The 25,466-nt window shown below is 31.6% G+C and overlaps 1 protein-coding gene across 10 annotated transcripts in view; it reads right to left on the bottom strand.

The window, feature by feature from the left end:
• Positions 1-12,743: 12,743 nt before the first annotated feature.
• Positions 12,744-25,466, bottom strand: part of LOC130901148 (anoctamin-2-like) — a 43,048-nt gene continuing 30,325 nt past the window's right edge. For 8 of the 10 annotated variants that reach the window (XM_057812265.1, XM_057812268.1, XM_057812262.1 and 5 more), the window contains 4 exons: positions 23,352-23,607; positions 20,951-21,332; positions 20,500-20,765; positions 12,744-17,371 (listed from right to left, as the gene is read on the bottom strand). In XM_057812265.1, coding sequence (XP_057668248.1) covers positions 17,256-17,371; positions 20,500-20,765; positions 20,951-21,332; positions 23,352-23,607 — 1,020 coding nt within the window. In that variant the 3' untranslated portion in view covers positions 12,744-17,255. Of the gene's footprint in view, positions 17,372-19,308; positions 19,421-20,499; positions 20,766-20,950; positions 21,333-23,351; positions 23,608-25,466 lie in introns of all 10 variants that reach the window. The other 2 variants (XM_057812266.1, XM_057812272.1) reach the window with 1 other exon arrangement.

The following is a 25,466-nucleotide window of genomic DNA, read 5'->3' as shown; positions in this document are numbered from 1 at the left end:
AAAGAACCTTCAGTTAAAATAATTATTATATTTCTTCAATAACTTACTTCTTTTTCATATGGTTTTGTTAATAAAATGTCTTGATTTTATTTATGATTGTATAGTCGTACCTAGATAGAATATTCAACATTACTACTAGTTAAATATTACTTTAAAATTATTATTTATATAACCTCGAATAGTATGCTACCTATATGAATTATAATATTTTTGACAGTCAATTTGTAAATTAGATAACTTAGAATTACCCCAAATATATTGGAAGGGTAAAAGTGTGGCCAGATTTTGTATTTTCGCATTATTACAATATGGAATGAATTATTTGGGGTTTCAATATTTACTATTTATAAAACAATTGTAACCTTTCACTTCCGTTTATTAAATATTGTAGCAATTACATACTTTAAATATACGATTTATCCACATAAGGAACTAAAAACTTTATCAAACGTTTATTTATTTCTACATATTAGTGCAATGATTACTATTGTGAACCAAAAATAACATATTATTAAATATATGCCGTTACATATAAATCCTCTATAAAATCAAAACATATCACTAATATTTTCCAGTATATACTTTGTTTTGTATGTCCGATGAGAGTGTACCTATAGTTTCCTTCAAAATGAAAAATGCTTTGGTAAGCAGTGTACATTTGTGTGTGTACATTTAAAATTCAAATTTTCATTAGTTTATAATAATTACTTTAATAATAATTGAGGGAAACATAATAATTAACGGTTTATTTTGTTATTTTACAGGTCATGGTAGTTTTGCTAGCAGTAAGTATGTCATTATCTGAGGCTACGTTTCGGAAACTTAGAAAGTTTCATTTCAACATCGAACCATTCTTTGAAAGTTTCAAGAGAAAATTGTTCCAGCCATTTCAACATCATTTCAACAAATTTCACCATCAACAACTCTATAGACCCCATCACAATAAATGCGTATATCCTCATCAACCAGTAGCACCTATATACCACCACAACAATTATTATCATGACGTTAATCTTGGCTTGGATCACGGATTGGACAAAGAATTCAATTACGACTATGGAGATATACATAACATAGGTTTCGAAGGTTATGCTGGACTTTATCATGAACACGGAGAATATGGACTGGAGCCTTATTCGCATAGATTTGGTTCGGAACATGATCATCCTTAAAAATAAATAAATGAGTAATTTTGTATATTGCCATTAATATATTCTATTTTCTGTATATACGAATTTAAGCTAATCACGATCCTCTCCTAATATCATCTGTATGGATAAAGTCATCAACTGTCAAATGCTGATATTTCACGTGTACTTATTTACATTATTGAACCGATTATATCTTTGCATACTCTAAAATATCTTGATCCCCATAGTAACTCGGTATTATGGATAAGAAGTTGTCTTCCACATGTCTCCTGAATAATCTATATCAATAATTAAGTTAAATTTTTCCACAATGAGCTTGGAAACGACATTTGGGTTATTATCTTACATAAGGGGGCACTTTAATAATTTATTTAGTTTCACTAGCATTTGTTACTTCACAATTAATTACACTGGTCAGCACAGCAAAAAAATTTTTGTTGTAGGAACACAAGAATGTGAATGAAAAAAATAATTGTAACACGTAAGGTTTTATGCTACATTTATATCACCCATCATGGCCGCCGAATCCCATCGTTCTTGATACCGAATTTCCATTGTTCAAATATCTTGGTGGAACTTTTCATCCTGCTCATCACTGACAGCTCCCAAATTTTCGGGAAAAAATGTCAGATAGGAATGAAGGAAATGAATTTTCAATGACATTCGAGCACCAAAGGATTTATAGACGTCTAGAAGTTCATCAACAAACTGTTGGTAGTTTGGATCCATATTGTTGCCCAAAACTCCCACCACCACACTAACAAATGCCTTCCATGCTCTAAGTTTCTGTCTAGTGAGCTTTTTTGAAGAAATTTCATCATCCTGCAATTTTCTTATTTGTGGCCCAATAAAAATACCTTCCTTTTTCCTACTGAAAATAGCAATGTTTCATAAACCCTCCCTGAAATCCCATTAAAATTCCAATTAAAATTACGCTCAATATCGAGTACCTTCATTAGACCATCAATATCCGTACATGCAGAAAATGTAAAATTTCTTTTTCTAAACGTCGTAATGTTTGTCTCTTTAGCTTAGAAGTTCCATTCCTTAAGACGGGAAGCAAGAAATTCAGACTGTTGCTTTGATAACCCCAAATCAAGTGCTAAATCATTTAACTCACTTTGAACAATCAAATTTAGCTCGCAGGAACTGGTACTTAGAGTAAAAATAGGGTCGGTGCATTGTTATTCGAAGCTCTCTGATGATACGTTGTCTCCAGTATCTTCTAAAACAATACTTTGCGGATCAAAAGACGCAATCGGTCTTGGTAAATGTTCGTTATGGGGAACAGGTCATATAGCAGACGGCAAATTTGGATAGAATAACCTTCAGTTTTTGTTATACAAAAATAGCAGTCGTCACTGCACCAATGAAACGATACAACTAACACAGCACGCGTGGGGGGCTCACTGCAGTCTTGGTCTCCAATTAAAGTACCAAAATATTTGAAATAGGTTTTTTCCACATTTTCGGATTGCGATTTCACCACAAATATAGAAAAATTTGTCAGGAGAAGTTTTGCAACTGCAACGCGTTTGACTCGACATTTTCGTCTTTATAATCACTTTTTGCACTATGAACAGAGAACCACTTACTATGAAACTCCAAATAATATTAATTTTTTATGTTATTTTTATGTTTATTATTCTGAATATACAGTTTAGATATTTTTCGGCCATAAAATTTACCGATATTAACCGCCCTATCATAAAATTCCCTACCTGCTAATGTAAACAGGGATAATTAAGCTATTGAAAAGTGGTACGTGTTAGGGCTTAATAATATTTTTTCTATTATTGGACTGTTATTAACATTCGAATAACTACGTCACTCCACTCTTCATCAGCGCATATCGCCGACTAGAGAATTTTTTTCTGTTGTATATGTTTATTGAAATGTCTGCTCAATATATTCGATATAAATATTGTATTGTACCAAAAAGTACAAATACACCAAATACAGTATTCATTAGTGTGCCAACAGGTGAGAAAATATGGAAAAAGTGGTGTAATGCAATGAGGGACAACAAAATGAACAAAGTTTTTTCGATTACATGTAATCGGTTTTGTTGTGAAGAACATTTCAAGGTAATTTAATTTCAATGAATTAAGGTAGATTATATACCAAGTAGTAGTTTTAGGCCCACCAAGCCAGTCTAGTCCATTCGCGTCCAGTCAAGTGGGACGATTTTGAATTGGAAATATTAACTTACCATTAAAACAAAGAGAATGTGTAAATCTGGTTTCATACTAAGCGCGACATGACGGCTTGGTGCGAAATGGGCCTTAGTGTTATTAACACACGTGCTGAGGTGAAAGGTCTGATACTACTTAATTCGAATGGCTTGTAATAAAAATTAATTTTAAAGCACGAAAGGTTACTTGATCAGATTATTAAAAAACAAAACACAGAGCAATGGAATAGATACTCTACTTTGTGTAAATATTGAGGACCAAACGGATTTTCCAAACTTTCTCTATTTTCTCAATATTGCAAATATAAATATAAAATATTGTAACGTTTTTCGTCTTTATTTACACTCTTTCTATTCGTGGCATGTATTAATAAACACTGTCTCTTACGTTTTTAATTTATTCACATATTATATACTATTTATAAGTATTAACTTATACATATCACTTTACTTATTCGTTCTATTCACTATTTATTCAAAAATAACTCACTGCGCTACATAAACTTATTTGTATACGACTAAAAGAATTCTACAAAGTTTTATAACAAAAAAGCACAAGATTTAAATAGACTTTCCTAGAAATTATTTAAAAGAAATACTGTAATAAACATCCTTCTATAATAAAAACTTCATCTAAGGCGCATCCTCCATATATAAAAACAGATTAAAGGCGCCGCAAGGTTTGCCAAATTTCAAAATTCCACTGTAGCTACATAGGGTCAGGCTAAGGACCCATTTCGCGTGCTTATTCGTAACAATATATATCAGTACATATTATGTAATTTGTGAGACTGTATTTTCCAATAAAAACTTCTGCAATAACAAGATTTTCCAATTTGCTTATACTAGACTATTCGCCACAAGAATACTCTCAACCAGTTATCAATCTGAAATTTTACAATAACTTAGTTGGTACGCTTTACAGGCATGTGTACAATCACAGCACATTTCGTGCCACAATGGGCAAGCAGTTTGTCGATTCTCTATAAGTATATTTTATGAAAAGATGCACATGTTCCTGTGTTTTTGAACGCGCGGAATAATCTATGAATTGTTAGTTCAATAGCATTTGAAGGGTCGTAAATGTAAAAGTAAACGTCGCGAACTGAGTTTGCAGAGATCTTCGTTTAGATCCTCTATAACTGTCTTTAAAAATCGAAAATTCACCACGAACCATCCCCTGCTCTATTTTGATCCACAAATCAATACTTAAACTAGTAAATCAACTCCTTGTCGTCTCTCTAGCCAGTTTAGAACGAATCTCGGGCAGTATAAAATATATCCAGACTTCTAGACTTCATAATTTTGTTAATAATAATCCTATCGACTTGGAATACACACCATTATTCTTGTAGAAATGAGTAGTATTTACTTTCGTTAAAATAGAATAAACTTTTTATAAATTTCCCAAGCCTATTGTATTGTTTTTTGATTTTCCTCGTTGTGTTAGTTACACACATCAATTGCTTTTTTGTTGATGTAACGAATATGTCATGAACCATTTCAAATTCTAGAATGTTTCACTCAATAATTGATAAAGTATCTATACTTCTATATGAACCAGATATTTGAGGTTGAGCAGGGAGGGGCAGCTGCCCCTTCTAGAGTTGAAGTTGTCAAATGTAAAGCCCAAGTGAGAGACTTAGGCTTAGGAATTTGATTGCTTGATCGATCATTCCCCTTGTTTAATCCGTCCCGTACGTCCATCTCGAGTGAATTCACCAATTCCATTGTTAATATTTCGTATACTCAATTACGCTCTACTTTGTGCTATTTTCAAAGCCAAAGAGAGGGAATCTGAGAGCAACATGTGCGTCTGTCATTGTGGTATTATCAAAAAGTTTCATAGTATTTATTTGTGGTTAGACTTGATATTTTTCGAAATCCTTAGAAAGCTTATGGGTTAATTTTTGTTATAATTTATCTGTGTGCCAAATTTCATTCAAATCCATCCAGTCGTTTTTGCGTAATTGAGTATCAAACAGGGGGAGAGTGGCGAACATAAATTTCACATTTGTAATATGAAATAAGTGAGATAGAATTCAGTTAGTGAATATTTGTAGTTAAGATTATTTTACAAAATATCTCAGTCAAGAGATCGTATAACTTTATACGTTGGACTTTGTACCATGGTTATTATAATCGCCGTAGATGTAAGGCTTATACTACAAACCGTATCAATGTACCCATCATGGGGCATCGACTGACAACGCCCTTGTCTCTCACAATAACACAAATATTTCTTCTTTACTTTAACCATAAATCTGTTAAGTTTACAATTTTATAATTTTAAAATGAGCGTCCATAAACGTATAAAGTGAATCAATAATGAAACTGCTTGAAAACACAGCTGATAAATTGGTCATCATTTAATACTATAACAAACAATTTACGAGCAAAAAAATTTACACAGTGTTCACAAAATATCAGATTAGTTTGAAACTGACCATTATAAGTGATGCCAATTAAGCAGCTCCCAAAAACTTTCTTATATTCTTACACTTCCCTCTTTTCCCCAAAGTTAATATTTACGATTAGGGGTGTCTTGAGTAGGGATCTACTCCACAGATAATCCCTAATGAGATGAGTGATAATGTGAAAGATAAAAAATTAATAACCCAGGTGGTACCCTGGGCATTGAGCAACTGGGTTTTGACATAAGATCTAATTGGAGCATTTGGTTGGGAACAACTTTTCCTCTCTACAGTTCTGGTTTAGCGTCCAGTTACTACCCAATGTTCCATCAACAACGACTATATGGCTGTGTTTCATTGATTGTAAAGAGAGGCAGCATTTTTTGCGAGGTTGGAATTCAAATACTAATTCGGCGATATCACAAGTGCTTTAATCATGTTGAAAAGTAGATTAAAATAAAATCACTAAAATATATTTGATCGTTTTGATTTATATTTCGTAACGGTACTTATTTATAAACATACCTCGTATTTTGTTTGTTATTAAAGTGAATAATTGCTGAAAAAATGTAAAAATAAGATGCTGGAAATTCGAACATACTCCTCAAAAAGCGTTTAAAATATTTTCAGCTTTCTAAATTTTCTTAATTAACTTTAAAAGTAAACGTGCAATTTTGTATCACAAAAATTGAAATTGTGTTAAGTGAAAAATAAAGCCGTGTCCGATTGCAAAGATCCTACATTAATACTTATATAATAATAATAATATTTTTCAATCCCCATTATGTTTTTATAAACAATAAATAAAATACAATAAAGTGTATAATGTAAGTTTACTCAATTCAATCATTATAATCGTGCAGTGAAACTTTACTTTTCTAAACTTTTTTGTTATATAAATTTTATTCGATAAACCATTTGAAACTGTTGCAGTTTAAGAAATAGCATTTTTTACATCCTGAGAACTTATCTGCACGAAAAATAATTTTAAAAAACTAATACTTACCGCACTTTTGTATTTTTCTTGTCGCAGATATTGCTGGAGCAAAACAATACAAACGTTGAGATTATCATCTGTTTCCTAAAAATTGAGAGTATAAACAAAGAGATATGAAACTTTTAATGAGAAATTTTTACTTTTAATTTCGCTTGAAGAACGCAAAGCTTATGCTCAAGAGAAGCCATTCTACTCGTCTCGTGTCATCTGAAATCTAGTTATCGATTATTTCATAAATGAGAACAAAATTCATAAACGACAATAGCCTTATCGTGCAATATTCAACATGCAATCAAAAAGGAAGCTCGCGTGTGGTAAATTTGAACGAGGGTTAAATTTTTTGAAGTAACTAGCTAAGTAGTTCCTTGTTTCAGCATCTGGTTTTGAATATTTATGTATGCATACTTGAATTTATGATTATACATAAGTATGCATGCTTCATAGAATTGCTGATGCCTATAAGATCTATTTCACGCCCTTCTCCACATAGTTTGCGATGACCATTTCTTGAAGTAGTCTGTAATTCTTTTATTCCTGATCTATTAACAAATTTTAGGTTAAGTATAAATATGTTTGTATTCTACAGTGTCTTGCAGTCACCAAATATGTAGTTGGATGTTTCCCTTCTAGAACACAGAATATTTTTTCACCAATTTGAGTTTCTTGAAGTATCCACCAATGCGACAATGTTCTGTATCTTGTTCTTGTCTTAGCCCTACTGTGTTATCTTAATAGACTAAGTTTTTCATAACATAACGCACCTATCATTTAGGGCCATACCGGCCCTGCCCGCTTTGTACTCCTATGGTGGAAGGCAGAGAAGGAGACATGAAAGACATTGCATTTTACTCTTTATATTAGGTATTGTAAATTTTCCGGCAGTTTGTGTAGTGAATAAAACTCAACCTGTCTAAATTTTTAATTTAATTAATTCTCCACAATCCAAGGGTAAAAACTGCCGCCTAATTTAGGGCAAATAAAATCAAAATATAGGTTGAAATCGAACAAGTGCATTTTATTAGTTTATATTTGGTCTTCAGGTCGAGTTTCGCTTGCGTCGACATTTGCCGGTCGGTGATTCAATGTACGTATCTTTGTCTCGCTACCATGAGGATTATTTTCCAATAACAAGTGCTAAATATATACATTAGCAAGTGTTTACAATGTGTGCGCTATAAGACATCAAAACAAAACCTAGAGGACTACAAACACCTGTTTTCGCTCAACGGTGTGAGGTTTTATCAATGGATCTCTTTGGACCGCTACCGACAGGGCCAAATGGCGAGCGCTGGATCTTCGTGGTAGAAGGTACAGCTAATAAATGGCTGGAACTATTTGCAATGGACAAGCCACAGCCGAAGAATGTACCAAGAAACTTATAAATGAATTATTTCTTCTATATGGACTATATGAACCTAGAAAATTAATTAGTGATAATGGAGTTCAATTTGTGTCATTATATCTGACGTAATATAGCACGTCCTGTCACTCGTTGAACATTAAAGAAGCGTTTACACCACTTTATCATCCGCCTGTCAACATTGTAGAACGCAGGGATCTCAAAGCCAGATTAGCCATTTTAGTTGGTAACGACCATGATTCCTGGTGAGAAAAACTACCTTCCTTGAGATTCGCCATGAATGTTTGGAGTGAAAAATCAGGACCAACTGCAACTTTCCTCACATTTCGCAGAGAACTTACAACTCCCGATCAAGTCATAAGAGACTTTAGACGCATGGCTGAATCACATAATTTCATGCCTCAAATCACTCCTTAGCTGAGGAAAATTGCCGATGCATGGTACGAAGCAAAAGATCTCCATGAAGGAGCCCAAGATCGACAGAAAAGTATGCAGGCCAAAAAGACTGTCATTCCTTTAAAATAGGTGACCTGGTATGGTTCAAGGTCAATGTTCAAAGTAAGTAATTTAATCCAAAGCGAGATGGACCATACAAGATAAGCAGAATCGTCTCCCCTGTACCTAGTTCTAAAAAGAAAATGGGGACGCCTTAAGAAGTCAGATGCAGAATATGACGCCATGCCGACCAAAGCAAGAGAGGCGTAGTGAATGAACCACCAGCCACGATAGATATTGCGTTTTTCTCTTTATATTTAATTTTTTGGCAGGGGTAAAAACTCATAATAGTTTATTTTTTTCCTATTTCTTCCAATATAATATCCGTTCCTGGAATTATGTATGGATCACTTTTTTTGCTGGTATTCTCAGGTATCCACCACATCGTAACTATTCTTAAGCATTCCCAATTTATACATACATAATGGCTAAGTAAATACTTTCACTTACTTGTGTTTTCCATAAACTTGAAAAATTAATTAATGACATGTTTATTAGTAGCTTTTCAATCCTGAATGGAACTTAAGATCCATAGAAGTTCATTGGGACAGTTGATTTAATTTTTTAATTTTAATTTTAATAAGATTTGTTGAGATTTTCCTCATAAAATTTTGTCCAAATTGTCTTAACTGCGTTGACGATCATATATATGATTGGTGTTTTGTGGTATTTCGAATTTACTTTGATAAATTTTGCAAAGAAACACTTTAAAATCTTAAACAACAGTAAACTAATTAAACACTTTGGCACTTGACTTTAAAGAGCACACACTACCTACAAAATTCTAATAAAATTAGGTTGGAGTTGTATGTCTTTACTGGGTATTTGTGATCTTTTTTGTGTTTACGGTTACTATAGAGTTGGCCTCTCTGTTCTTATTTCCTTTTAAAATATTGTACTTTATGTTATGAGATCATAATGCCGTCGCTACATGCGAAGCAGTGGACAGGACCTCGTGGTCGACAGGATAAAATTAATTTTAAATATGGTGAATGATGACGTAAATCTCAAATACAATTCATATATTTTCAAAAAATTATACTTATTTTATATTGTTGTTGATTCACTTGAAAAATTATAAACAAAAAAGGTTTCAGTCTAGTTAGAAATATTTTCAATTTTTATCGAAATATTATTATATATTGACACTAATTATCCCACTACTCCTGATGGGCACCAATTAAGATCTGTTAACCATAAATTAAGTTATACAATATGTCTCTTATTTTATGCTCTATTAACGTATCGTCTCGGATTATCTAATTTCTGTCTTATATTAATGTGACTGTGAAGAATCATAAATCTACCTACTCACTATTGTATTCGTATAGTATTGTAAAATTTATTGTGGACTGACCGTTCTCAATGTCTTCATAAGCGGTTCCATATGTCGTCCCTTAGACACTTGAAGTTCCATTAACTTATCAAATTACTTATAATATTATGTGACGTGACGATCATAAATATAATTAATTATAGCTTTTTCATACAATAGTATTGGTATTTAAGAGAGAATAAACTTGCATAGATTGTCATATATAATCTTAACATCCAACGAGAACAGTAGTCTGATTATCGAAATCACTTTATTCATTTATATTTTATGTTAATAAATAGCTTTTCAAAGTTGTGTATTAAGTTATTTAACTCACTGATACTTTACTTATTTATATTAATCAATAGATCAACTACATCATGAATATCAAAATAATGAGAAAATCAAAATAGAAACTTATTTTTTCCTTCGTTGGTTAATCTCAAAAATATGTAGCAGTCATCATTAAATTATTTATAGTTGTATGAAAATTTACAAACTAGAGCTATAAATTTTACTTAAATTATTTAGGAAATATTTAGATACGATTCCCCTTATTTATGTGTTATTTATTTTAGCGCGTGTTTCTTCCATTCATTTCGAAAGTGGAAGTTTCATATAATGCAAAGTCTCTAGGTGTAAAACATTGTTTACTTACCTATACAGACTGTTTCAAAAAAAGATGGTACCGTCTCTAGGATAGAAAACTGAAAAATATTTGGAGTTTGCTCAGTAAAAAATTTTCGTGACGCTATCCGTATTGAAGATAAAGAAAGAAAGATTGTACATATTTTTTACGATTTTGCCGTAACTACTGGCAACATTGTATTGAAATTTTATACTAATATATTTTGGAAGCTGGTACATCAAATGCATTTGTTTTTATGTCTGACCGTCATAGCGGGATCTAGTTACAGGGTTACAAGTAGTATTGAACATTTTCAATATTAGATTTATTAAGCGAAAAAACTCGATACTGTCTACCGTTTTCGGAATATTTTAATTTGAAAATTATTTTTTATCGCGTAAATGAGACCCCATCGATAAAACGGATACATTTTAAAAAATTGGGACTAAGAGCTTTCGTTTCTTCTAACGTCTCACAGAAATCTAGTCTAATAGGAAAGGATTTTGTTTTTCAAAGTTAAGTAAGTATAGGCACTGAGCTATTGGAGGCGTCAGTATGAAAAAAACAACTATTTGATGATTATGTATTGCGATTCTGGGATTCAAACTACTGTTTATTTCATACTAAAGCCCCCAATAGCTGAGTGCCCATCTTTAATTAACTTTGAATTTTTCACGGCAATAGCATTTTTTCTGAGTTTGGCATGGAAAACTGTCATTCATTGATAGTTATGACGTTGATTCATTAATAATTACATTCTTGAAACCCTGTTATTTGTTAAATTAAATATTTTTAATCAAAATGTACTCAAATTTTGGATAAACTGACATGTATTCAATCTTAGGCAACTGTTTAGGAAACTCTAGTGGAGCTGTTACGTGTTATGCAGTAAATTTTCATCGAAGAAACTTATCAAGTAAAAACACATTTAGAGCCGTTAAACGACATTATCGAGAAACTGGAAATATGAGACCCTCAAAACTAAATTCTGGTATGCCAAGAACAACAAGATTCGTTAATAAAGAAAATTCAGTTGATCAAAATCCAACAGTTAGCAAATGTGGCAAGAAAAACAAATACGTCTTCTTCAAGTTCTTGGAGGATACTTAAAGAACAACAGCTACATCCTTATCATTACAGACGAGTCCAAGAGTTCTTGCCCTCAATCAAAATTTTTTTAAATTAATTCAATCAACGGACGAGGCCACTTTTATGCGTCAGGTATGTTTAACTCCCATAATGCACCCTACTAGTGTGATGAGAATCCACATTTCAAAACATTTTAAGAATAAAGAAGATAAGTTTCTGTAATTCTGGTGATTTAAGTAAACTCCAACAGAATAGTGCAAGGTTTTTTGCGGTAATTGATCTCGACCAAAACACAAAAGACAGGCGATTACTTATATCTTACTATTGATCACTGGAGACTGATACTATGCGACCGCAAATTGCTGGTAATAATGATCGCTCAAAAATGGGTAAAAACGATAAGGAGGTTTTAGAATTTTTCAAAGAAAACACTGGTTACTAGCTGTTCAATAAAATGTTGGCTACATGATGGTTTGGAAAAGATTGAAGCAATAGCAACTGCATCCCTATCACTTAACAAGAATAACTAGGTGAAGATATATCAATTTCATTAATCATATTTGGTTTGCTAATGAAGCTACCTTCATATAACGCACATATGTAGGCTGAATAAAATCGTCACACTATAAAAGAATTATCACCAAAGGAATTTTAATTTAAATAGTGTGAATTACTTGCAGTTCTTAGAAAGTGATTCAGCAGAGTACTCTGAAGAGGAAAATTTAAAAATAAGAAGAATATCTTTTGAGTTTAAGTTATTTTTACCCTGAAGGTAGGACTTAACGGAGCTTTGATGCACCTATTTCTTAGCTAACCCTATTGACTTTTGCTTCTGGAGCTTTAAAAAGGCGTGTATTCTATTGAAATAATCACCGACCAACAACTGGAGTATCAAAATTGGAAATTGATTTAACCAGAATTTGGTTTTCCTTTTTAAGGTACCGAATGTAAAATTCAGTAAAATGAATAATTTATGAAGTATTGGAAAAATCGATTTTGGTGTGCACATTTGCATTAAGTTGTTTTCGACTACAAATATGTGTACGTACCTTCTTCCTATATCATATATATTGCAGAAATTGGTGATGTTGAAACTATAGTAGGATAAACAAAACATTTATTAAAATTTTAAAACTGTATAAAAACTATTAATAAATGATTAAGTACACTATATTCAATTAATAGTATGTGAACAATGAACAGTGAATTTTTTTTCTGAAACTAACTTCTTATGATTATAATAATGTTGTTCCCTTTTTTTAAAACAATAAATAATAGTAATGAATGTTGGTATAGTAAAACACTGTACAGAATATCACAGAAAAAATTATTTATCTGTCATATTCTATATATAAATAAGTATTAAATAACATACATAATTCGTATCTCTTATATAATATTACATTTTAATATACATCAGATCCATAAGTAATATATTATTCAAAATTTAAATAAATGAATGTTAAATTATATATTAGAATAAATACAACTGCGAGATCGGTGTAGGAATAGTGAAGACTGAGCTCAATTATTAATCTCCATCATTGTAATTAGTAATTGTTTAAAACGAAAGTAGTGCGGCGTTGTCAAGGGAAAAAAGGGAGTTAGAGTGAGGAACATAAACATTCTAAATTGTTTATTGTGTAGTGTAGTAGACGTGAAACATTGATGACTGAGCCAAAAAAGTACAAGAACGAGTTACTGCATAAATAGATAAATATATCACATCTACTTAATATCATTTATCAAAGCTCCACTTTATAAGTTTCAGTTATTAAATTTTATAAATTCTTATTCTACCCCCAAAAATTTCATCATTACCTTACATTTATATCCCGTAAATTTTTGATAAAACATGTGTTGTTAATACATTGTTAATTTTAATAGTTGGAAATTATTTTTTGTATGAGTGTATTTTTATGTTTTTGTATCAGTAGTTTGCTCATCAAGTAATAAAAAATAGACAAGACGTGCAACTGAAGCTGACTTATAATCGGGGGAATTAGAAATCGATCAAGGTGTCGAAAAATTGTCAATGTGCATGTTACTATCAACAAAATCAATTTAATTCAAAGTACAGAACAATATCAGTACCACGAAAGAGAAAATAAATTCAGTGTTGGAATTTTATTGATACATTAGTCAAAAATAGAAAACTTTTAATGGGAGATCAAATTATTTCAAGAAAACAGAATAAGATCGATATATAGGCAGATTTGTCGATTAATTTTATTTCCTATGGACATCTCAAAGTAGAACAGGAGATTATCATGACCTGAACTTTGTAAATTATAAAAAATAACTTTGGGTAACCACAATTAGAGCGATTGTAATAGGTACCGGTCCTTATCACAACACGCAGAAAGATAAAACGCCCACAAGTGGTTCGAGAAACTGAGTAATGCAACAATGGTTGACAAAGGAATTGATATATGTCAAGGCCTGATTTATAAAATTAAATGAAATTTAATAAATCTAGTTTTATTAAACTATTTTATTATTAATTAGCTTGGACTGTCTTAAAGAATATGTAAAAGCCAGAAGAGTGAATTTTTCGACAGGTAATTCTTTATAAACATTTTTTTTTAAACATTTCTTGTGATGATTTGAAATATTTTGACAATTAAAATAAAAAGTGTACAGAACAATTTGTATAACACCATGATTTTATGATTCAATTTAGAGATTATTATGGAGGCAAAACGCAATAAGTTATAAGGGCGTGTGAAAAGGGAGAATTTGATTATATGTGTCAAAATATAATTGGATTGAAATTTATTACGATGTAATATTCTACTGTCAGTAAAATTGATAATGAACTTTATGAACATTTTTTGGAACATTTCTTGTAAGGGAGTCGAAAAAGTCAAAACTGAATAAAATAGAAAAATATTTCAAGTCAAAAGAGAGTGTGATCATAGTATAAAAAATTATTAGTTGAAGTGGAGATGAATCAGAAAATGATAACTGTTTGTATCAAACGGATACAATGATGATGCAATGTTTAACAATGTTTTCTATTTAATTAATATATTGTATAATCAAACGAAAATTATTACTTATCCTTACATTTTGAATGATGACTATTACAATATACTCATTAAGTACACAAGGTAATTACTATTTACTTCCATTTTTCTGGTTAATCTCTTTTTAGAAAGTCACAATTATTTCACATCTAAATGAAAAGGTGACCTAATTATCATATTTGGAAAACAAATCAAAAAGCTATTTGTAGTAAAAATATACATAATTTGAGCGTTCAGAAATTTTTCTTAATAAAATATTTCAATCTTATTATCTTCATTGTTATCGTATAAAATATGTTCAAACATATTTTGTATAAATTATATTTTTTCAGTTCAACTAAATAAATAATGTAGAAAATAACAAGGGGTAATTAACTAATTGATATTGAGTTTGGCTTTAAAATACTTTACTTACTGAGTTGCCACGTTCATTTATCAATTCTAGTAAGTGAAGATAAAATATATTTTACTATTTATGCTAAATATCAACTGTGATTTCTGTCAGCCTATTGAATCAATTGGCGAATAAATTCTATTAAAACAAGAAATTTGGCAACAATTTCAAACTGCTAATGTCTGATTCCTATACGTTCTTAATATCCTCCCTCCTCCACAAATTTTGTACATCTCGCTGTTATACTTATTCTCACCAAATCTACTTAAAACTCCTTAGCAGGTCAATTTCATTTTAATGTAAATCGGAAAAACACATTATAAATATCTTAATAGAAAGGAGCAATTAGTAATCAAATCGGTTTCTTGACCAGGGTAGAAGCCTTTCAAAATTATGAAAAGTGAGAAAAAATAATAGTAGGATGAAATAGGAGAATATAATAAAAATAAAAGGAAAAATAATTTACAGGAGAACGGAGGTCGAGAAAGGGAGGTTCGTGAGTTTTTAAGAGTGAAAAGCGGTTTATCTCGAGTCCTATGAAAAAAAGTTGAATAGCAAAATTGAAGGTAATAAAAACTTTTGTATCTACACTTGTATCTACAATTTTTTTCTACGAAATTTGGTGAAATATTACCTTTTTTGATCCAAAGACAATTTAATATATTTGATTTGAAATTTTTTCCACCTTATTTTGACTTAATATCGAAGGAATCTACTAATTTTCAATCGAAAATTCTCCTGTTAAAAAATCAGCTTATTTAGATAAAAAGATGAAAATAGAAGACAAAAATTTTATAATATTACATTTCATGAATTTTGAAATTATGCGAAAAATGTTTGAATGCAAAAGTTGTAGATTTTTTTCATTATCTACAACTTTGCCATTTGGCTTTTTTTATAGGACTTGTAGTTTTTCTGGAAATAAACATAAACCATTTTTTACCCTTAAAAACTCGCCCGATCTGCCGTAAATTATATTTCCTTTTATTGTTATTATAGTCTCCTCCTTTTCCAAATGGATTTCATCCTACTATTATTTTTTTAGTTTCAAAAATTATCGAACTGGTCCATTCTGTTGTGAGTAGATATTCAGTATTCGATCATTTTATTCGATAACAATTAAAATTATTGTAACTCTCAAGCATTTGCGATAAACTTTCATATAACATCAACAGCTATATTAACAAATATTTTAAATTAAAATGTGATGATTTGAAACATCTAGACAATTAAAATAAAAAGTGTACAGAACAATTATTAAAACAAAATCATTATAGGATTAATAATGTAAAACGCCACAGGATATAAGGGTGTATAGAAAAAGGAAATTTGAATAAATGCGTCAAAATATAATTAGTTCAAAATTTAATATAATGTAATATTCTACTGTCAGTAAAATTTATAATAAAGAAATTAATTTTCAAGAAAAATCGCAAGCCCAAACTTCTTTGAACAGATTTTTGACAAGTATACACCTTGTAGAAAACACTATAATTTGCTCTTTATATGCAAAATAATACCTACTTTAAAAAAACAACAAAGTTGTTCAACTATGAATTATTATCATTATAAAGTAGTAGAATATGAAGAAAGTGATTGATGTGAGCACACAAAAATATTGTGCAAAAGCCAAAAATAAAAAATGAAGAAATTTTTTTCAAATGTATGAAGAATATATGTGTACACTCAACAAATGGAAAAAGTTTACGTTTGTTTAAGTTTATATTATATTATGTAAAATAACAGAATTAAAAAATGCTTTATTTGTCCGAATACTCGACAATGTACAAACTCTGATAGTTTATATGAATGTATCAGTTCACTAACCCTGTATGTGACGACTTGTTTGGTACACTTTCTATTTCCTAACAATTGATGTAAAAATATACAATTTATAAATTATAAATAATATGAACACATTTTCGGGAATATTGGCTTTTAAATGAAGTTATTGCTGCAAACATTTTTAGTTCACTATTAGAATAAATTCTATAACGTCATAAAGATAATTAGTACATTTTAATCGAACATAACTAACATTTACTATAATATATTAATTATATTTTGCTAAATAGGACTTTCAAAATCCTATGAACCAAGTTATAATTTATTATAACATTTGACTAGGTATCCATTGAAATAAGGCAAGTTGCAAGGACACTTTTTATACGAAAATCACAATATGTAAATTAAATGTCATAATATTTTGTACTTCTTGCTTGATCACCTTCCGAACCAACATCTCCGTTAATTGCGTCGAAGTAAATTGTTGATGTTGACATCATTGACTCTCGTTTTTTTCTCACTAGAAATAGTAAATGAATTTTAATAAATAACTCATAAAAAAATTACGTATTGACCAAAAGCTAGCGGAGCTTTTGTATCATCTGCCTTTCAAACTCTCAACATCAAGATCAATCCGAAATATTGGTAAATTGCAATTACAATATTGAAAATGGTCACATATGGAAGTGCATGTACTACGAGTATTTTACAGTTAAAAATACTCTGAATATTTTATATAAAAAAAATTTGCATTACAGAAAAAAAATGAAAAGAAAGAAGAGTTATTCTCATGTTACAATGTAATGTGGTCTATGTGAGGTAGCTCACAAAAAGTATAGAACAAGAGATCCACCAAGCAAACTTTGAAGGTAAATAACGTGACATATTATTTATGACCGGAACTACCGCTAAGGTCTTGTACAAGCACATTTTAGGCAGAAATACTTCATATTGAAAGATATGTGTGGAAATAAGCGCGGTAAGAAACTATCAAGATAAAGTGACCATTTAGTTAGTCAAGACTGGTATTAAAACATCAAGCTCTCACGCTATCTATTCAAAGCCACTATTGGAATGTCATAGGAAACTTAATGACCCAAGCTAGAATTATAAGGTCTTTTTGGTTTAGGTTACTAGACTATCGATAATTGACGCCAATATATTTGTCAGAAAAAAATTGCAAAAAGCTTGTACGGGGCTGGAACCTTTTTCTGGTATAGGAAATTACACTTAGAAAAAAAAGTGTCAAGACAAGAAAGTATCTGAAACTATCTGAATGGATGCCACACTGGTTTTACATGACATTTTCGCCTGAGGAAATGCCTAATGAGGCTAGGTCTAGCAAAAATGAATGAGTGCAGGTTCTGTAGGGAAGACGAACAGATTACGTAGCCATCATAAGCCAGATATTGGAGTTCATAAGAAATGTAAGTTGTATATCATTAAATGACTAAAGAAGGCAGCTCTGATAGGGGAAATAATAAATGTTAGAGATCGCAGTGTAATGTTACTCCTCATATATAACCTAAATCTAACGTTCACACAATTCTTAAAATATGCATATAAAGCAATATATGAAATTATAAGGCAAAAAGCTAATATACTTCTAAAATTTGCATGTAAAACTGATAGTTTCAAAATCAAAGCATTTGTGATTTTGCTAAATCAACTATTTTAAAAAGAGAAGCTATATATACATAAAATGTGAGCAACGTTTGTATTTTAAGGAATTTAGTGATTCTCTTGATTTACTTAATTCATTTGCTGAAAAACCTGTCATTATCATCTTTGGTAACAATGAAAAATCTGCGAAACATGAGTCCATTATTATTTTCTTGTCACGAAAATACTAACAATTGATCTGATAAAATATCATTATTTATCTTAAATCTTATATTTGTATCATTGCATAGTGCCTCAATGATATGATATCTTGATATTGGATTAATGTCCTATTCACATAATTCGAATATTACTTCATGTGCAATAGTTATTGTCACTTATATACTCGTATAGACACATTTCCTAAGAAGCCAATCTATTTTTTAGAATTCTATTCCCAATGTCCATTTTAGTGTATGTATGGTTTAAGTTGGAATTTCTGGAACCATTGGTGATATCCATAGTGAACGCACTGTTTACACCAACACTCACAATTACACTGTCGGACGAGCGTTTCGATAACCAAGTAATCGTTTTCAGAGAATGAAGTTGAACTATCTCTTAAGACGATAACTTGATTACCGAAACGCGCGTTAGACAGTGTAATTGTGAGTGTTGGTGTAGTGGTAAACAGTGTGTTCAGCTGGCGTATCATTTTTGAATTGATCTTCTTGGTATATGATAATATAACATTGTCACAGTGTCTAAGAAAAAAAATCATCAAGCTTATAGTGGCTGAAGCCTTTTATACAGTTTATAGGCTGATTTTGCTTCTTGAAATCAACATACTCTTACCAAATGAGATTTCCAAAGATACCTGACAATTAAACAACGTGAGGTTTTAGATCAACATGTGCAAGGCCTGTTGCAGCATCAAAATTAGTTTGTGGTAAATTTTGACTATCAGCTGAAAAATTTTCATGTTAAAAAGTGCAAGTAGATTTTATTCATCATATATTCCTCTGTATCTTATTTGAATACAGTACTAAGATTAAAATTGTAGAAAACATTGCCAAAGTAGTGTAACATTTTTTTAATAGAAACTGATAAAAAATAGAATTTACGTTTTTAATATCCGATTGTGTTCTAGACGTTGCTCCATAATTCCTTCTAAATCATCTAATGAAACATATAAACAAAAAATAATAATTTTAAACATAACACTTACATTCCCTGTTTGTCTTACTACTCAACTAAACCTTAATCGCTGCGTATTAAAAATAACTAATGCAAAGTAAAATTAATCATTACTTTCATGATAAAAAATAGGGTTCTTATTTTTCAACCTCCGATGGCGCAGTATTACTACCGGGCTTACGACAGGTGACTAGTATGCAACTTTCCTTCCTTACTCTTGTCAATGGTGAGCCCAACTGGTAAGTTTCAGTCAAATAAACATGGCTGTCGCTATTTATTTCTCGCCAAGTGTGAAATGCAAACTATTATCCCTTTTTTTACAAGCAGAACGGGAAGGTTTGTATGGAGTATATAGAGACAGTGATGTCGATTTTCGTGAATACTGTCGAAAATTTGAAGACGGCCGAATTGATGTACAAGTTGTATGACGCAAGTCTGTTGCTACAGATGACAATGTTCAATTTCAGGATCTTCCTTGTACAATATCGTTAGTCAACAGTAGAGCACGCTGAGATTTACAGGTGTTGACTGACGACCACAAAACACAGATTAAAACGGTTGAGGTGTTTTTGAGACTTAAGTATATACAGCCCGGAACAACAAACTTTACATTTATTGAGAGCTATTCAAAACAAATAAGGACTCCTTCAACAATTTCAATGTACCAAACTTTGTTTACAAATATAATAATTACCTCAATAATAAAAGTGGTTATGTTGACAAATAACTTGTATTAACATTAGTTTCGATAATGAAATATTTGTTGTGTATTCATCTGTCTTTTTATTATAGCCCATTGGAGATTGAAAAAAAAAACTAGCCCTTGTATTGAATCAACTAAAAACTTACAAGACGAAGCTTTTCGTTCTCGTGCTCTCCTGGTTTCATTATGAATAATAATTTCATTAGTTCTATAAGCTTCACGTTTTATTCTATCATTTAGTTTCCTGCTGACATCTGGTATCATCCATTCCACTGCAGTCATCACAAAACTTACTAAATTTTGGTAAACCACTACAAATGCTAATCGTGCTGCAAGTATATGCCAATAAATAAGCGGGCGTTTATATCTAGTGTGATCATCCATAGAGTAATGATTTCGGTATTCGGGGTATCTAAAAAATAAAATCTTATTATTTTCGATAAAAAAATAATTAATACAATAAATTGAGAATTCACATCAACAAAGAATTAAGAAAAATAACCCCAGTAACAGAGCATTTGGCGAATTTAATTTCAAAAAATTTTTTTTTCAATGCCTTTTGCTTATAAGATATTTATAGAGTTTACTTAAACCTACCTACAAACTGTAGCATTTATCTGGGAATGAATCGGCGCTGTATTAGGCGCAAAATGTGAAGTATTGAAGAAAGCTAAGCTATGTTCCATGTATCCTTCTTCCGTAAAATTATGAGAATATTTCAACTTATAAACGAGTTTAGGAATAAAATGAGATGAGAAAGCAATTATGAACGCATTAGAAACCACTGCTAATCTACCAACGAATGCCAAAATGGAATACCAAACTCCAATATTTTTTACTCTTTGAGGTACAGGTCTTCTGTAATATTTCAAAAACTTCTTAGCATCTAATCGCATTTCCAATATGTTATTTATGAGTGCGAACAGTGGAGCAAGGGGAAATGCTGTGACAAAGATCGTCACGAAACCATATTGTAGTACTGAAAGAAAAAAAATAAATAGTTACAGGTGGTACATCAATACGCAGTCAAATTCGTAAATGTAAAATTAATTAAGTTGCAATCCAAGTTTTGGAGAGAGTCGTGTGACTAAGAAAAACACATTATTCTTGCCAAAAATCGACTTTATTCATCAGTGTAATTCCTTTCAAGAGGAATACAATCATTCCAACGCTTCTCTAATTCCTCGATGCCTTGCTTGTAGGATTTCTCTTTTGCCTCAAAATAAGCTTCAGTTTCAGCAATTGCTTCTTCATTTGAAATGAATTTCATACCGGCGAGAATTTTTGGAGATCAGCGAATAGGCAGTAGTGACTTGTGGCCAGATCTGGACTAAACGGTGGATGAGGAAGCAATTCGAAGTGTCATTCGTTCAATTTAACATCATCCCCATCAACTTGGGCATCTGTGCTTTGTCTTTGTTAAACAGTGGTGTTTTCTTCAACATATGAGGCCATTTTCCCCTGACTTTTGCATCCAAACGATCCAATAACTCTATGTAGTATTTGCTATCGATTGTCTCTTTCTTTGCAAGAAGCAATGATAAATTAACACACGAAATTGTTTTGAATCCATTGTTTCGAAAATAACAAATAGCTTCACTTAAATGGCTATCACTTTTTTCTGACTAATCGAAATGTCATGAAATTTTACATGTAATCTTTTGAAAGTTGGTACTTCATAAATGTCATATGGATTTCATAATGGCAGCGCTATCTGTGTGTAAGTCACATGACTTATTGAGTGATTTAATAAGTATACAGAATCTTGGAAGCAAAATAAAAAAATACAGAAATAGACCTGGTAGGAAATCGGAGCTAACAGATCTTTTTTTGTTATATTCATTATTTTACTAGAATTAAAGCATTTCTATAAATCACAAATTTTGTATATGATAAGATTTAGTATTTAAGGGAACTTGTAGACGGATATGGGATTCTTAATTGTTTCGTACGTCGAGTACGCTAGTTATTAATTAGAATTAAAATTTTAGTTATTAAGTGACAAAGTAGTTTTAATACAACAAATATGGTCAAATATTGTTTTATTATATGTATTGCGTATGGGCCCTATAATTACTGCACTAATTTGATCACCTTTCTTATGTATAGTGTTAATATGTTCTATTTCCCATTCTTTTGGCATCTTTTCCTCAAACCATATTTTTCTAATTAGTTGTTATATTCTTTCTTAAAGTTTGTTTCCTTCATACTTCATCAGCTCTAAGTTTATTTCATCTATACCAGGTGCTTTTCCCTTTCTCATTTTATTTATGATTTCGTTCACTTCGTCTATGTTATTTCTTCTGATAAGGTTCCTTGATCAATCTCCTCCCGGCTCTCGTCCTCTTCTTTGGTCGGTTCATTTAGCAAGTTTTTAAATCTACTCATATTAGTTTATATTGGTGGTCTTCTTATGTCTATCCTTCTTTATTCTTTCAACATTAACTTTGTATGTTTTATTAGATTAATTTACTTTTTGTACAAAATTTTTGTATTTTATTTGAACTTTCCATTTCTATTTCTCTAACAAATTTCTTCATCCAATCACGTTTACTTTGCCTTATCAGCTTATTACTCTCCGTTCCAATCATTTCGTATTGTTTTCTGTGTATAATTCTGTCCATTTTCATCTAGCTTAGTCTTGCTCTGACTTTAATTCCTACTACAATTATTCAGCTTTAGTTGAAACATTCTTTTCTCATGCAGGTTCAACCCAAAAGATTTTTCGCTGCAGTTTGCAAACTCTTCTTTATATTGTTCCATTCCTCCTCGATAGTTTCCCCTTCGTCTCCATTTTCTGATGGATTCTCTATATGTGCAACATAATATATACGCGTGTTTTCATAATGTAGCTAAACAAAATAAATAAAATTGTACATTTCAAACGTTAAAACAATTAATAACATTTGATTTTGAGGAAACTGTATTGTACTGTTATCACTTTTTTGAATGTTACAAAAAATTATATGATTTGATGCACTAAAATATTGGGACTTACCCATTTCTAAATATTCCGAATATAAACTTTTACTCTCAATTTCCGATAGTTTATAATCTTCCGTCCATTGATTACAACTAATTAACGCCGTTTCTTCTTTATCGGCTTTGTCAATACCAGTTGTAACAATAAATGTTTTATACATCTTCATTGCAACAGGAACCGACATTTCCATGACTGCATTAATCGCTTGATTACCGATCATGATGATAGCTAGTTGAATTGTTAATTCCATCAGACATCCTCCGGGATTGCACTAAACGGTACAAAAATTATAAAAATGTAGTTCATTGAAAGTTATGTGATCTTTAGCTGAACAATCCTATATATTTGCTACCATTAAGTGTAATATGTGAAATAACTTGTATAGTCTTCTTAGACCAATAGGAATAATTATTGGAGGGTTCAAAAAATTGTTTATAAATAACACATCTAATCATTCAATTTCCTTGATGGATATTGTTGCCAATGTATTGTAAAAATTTACTACCGTATATTATAATAAAATACTTTAATGAGTTAACAGAGGAGAAACTCTGCTCAATAGAACAGTGCACTACCTGACATACGTTGATGACATTGATCTACTCAGTCGAAGGGAGCGTGAACCGAAGCGTGAGCAGCTCGAGGAGGGATCCTGTAGAGTGGGGCTCACCATTAACGAGTCCAAAACAAAATACTTGGTTATGTCAAGGAACAGAAGAGCTCCCCCGGGGGCTTTCGAGATAGGTACAAAAATGTACCATGGTTTAAATACCAGGGATCACTAGTGACCGAAAATAATGCCAACTCGATGGAAATAAGAGAGCGTGTGAAAGCGGTAAATAGAGCATACTTTAGTCTACAACGACTACTAAAGTCACGTTTACTGAATTGGAGAACGAAAAAGCGGATCTATCGCACAATTCTCCGCCCGGTTGTCATGTATGTTAGCGAAACCTGGGTGTTGAGTAGCCGCGAGAAACGGCTGCTCAACACGTGGAAGCGAAATATCTTATGCCGAAAATATGGACCAGTGAGCAAGCACAGGGTGTAGCGCAGCTGTACAAATACTGAGTTCTACCGGCTGTATGAAGACCCCAGCCTCGTGACATATGTCAAGACTCAGATGGCTAGGCCACTTGGAGCGATGCCTGAGGAGCGGGGGTGCGCTAAGCGGTGACCACGCAAATGATGGTTGGATGATGTCGAAAAGGTTCTTGTGAGACGCCGAACGTTAGATCGTGATGACTGGAGGAAAGAAATCAATAAATTCAAATCATATGAAAGGGATGAAATTATTATTAGTTTTTCCATTGGGCTGACAATTCATTAAACAGATATTCTATATATTATTGTTGAATACTTATACTCCTTGGCAGTACATTGTCAAAATATAGGTGAGTGTCCATCTAAGTTTAATACTCTCGCGAGTTGCTCTCGAGACTATTGCAAATATATGGACATACTCTTAAGAGCAGATATCTGGGAGTGACTTGCAGCTATCGGCGACTAGATTTGCCAAGACATGCTCTCAGGTGGATATGTCATTTCTTTACTAGTGGAGAGAAGCTTGCAGGATTTGAACTGCATTGAATATGTGAGAGTGATTTTTTGAGAGTCGGTAACAAAGTATCATCAAATAAAAACTGGTCCATGGAAGAAACAAAAGAACCTAATAGCGACGCTTTCAGTTCGGGTTTCAGGCCCGAACGAGAGTTGTTATTCCACTGTGATGAGACGTAATAACGTCGAAACTAGCCAGCGTTTACAAATCTCTCCTTGTAATTGCGAGCCATTGGAGATGTTTATATCGACAAAAAAGTCGATTGACATCACGCTCTTCAGAGGAGTTGTAGTTCAATATTCGTCGAGGCATTAGCCAGAAAAGTAGTTGGTTTCTCCTTTGAAGAATACAGCGGAATACATTTTAGAAATATTGAATAGTAGAAATCATTTATTTTGATATATTTTACACACCTCATTTACCATCGGAATCAATATTGTCGGCGACTACGATAAATTTCTATCTGACCAGAGTTCGTAGTTGGAAGTGAGGATGACGCCAGTTAGTGTTCGCTGGGGAATGTTTAACTACATGAACAAAATAGCGACGCTCTTTGACGTTGTCTTCAG

This window comes from Diorhabda carinulata, chromosome X (assembly GCF_026250575.1).
Source record: "Diorhabda carinulata isolate Delta chromosome X, icDioCari1.1, whole genome shotgun sequence".
Taxonomy (NCBI): domain Eukaryota; kingdom Metazoa; phylum Arthropoda; class Insecta; order Coleoptera; family Chrysomelidae; genus Diorhabda; species Diorhabda carinulata.
Note: the sequence above shows the minus strand (reverse complement) of the source record. Positions and strands in the feature narration are given on the sequence as shown.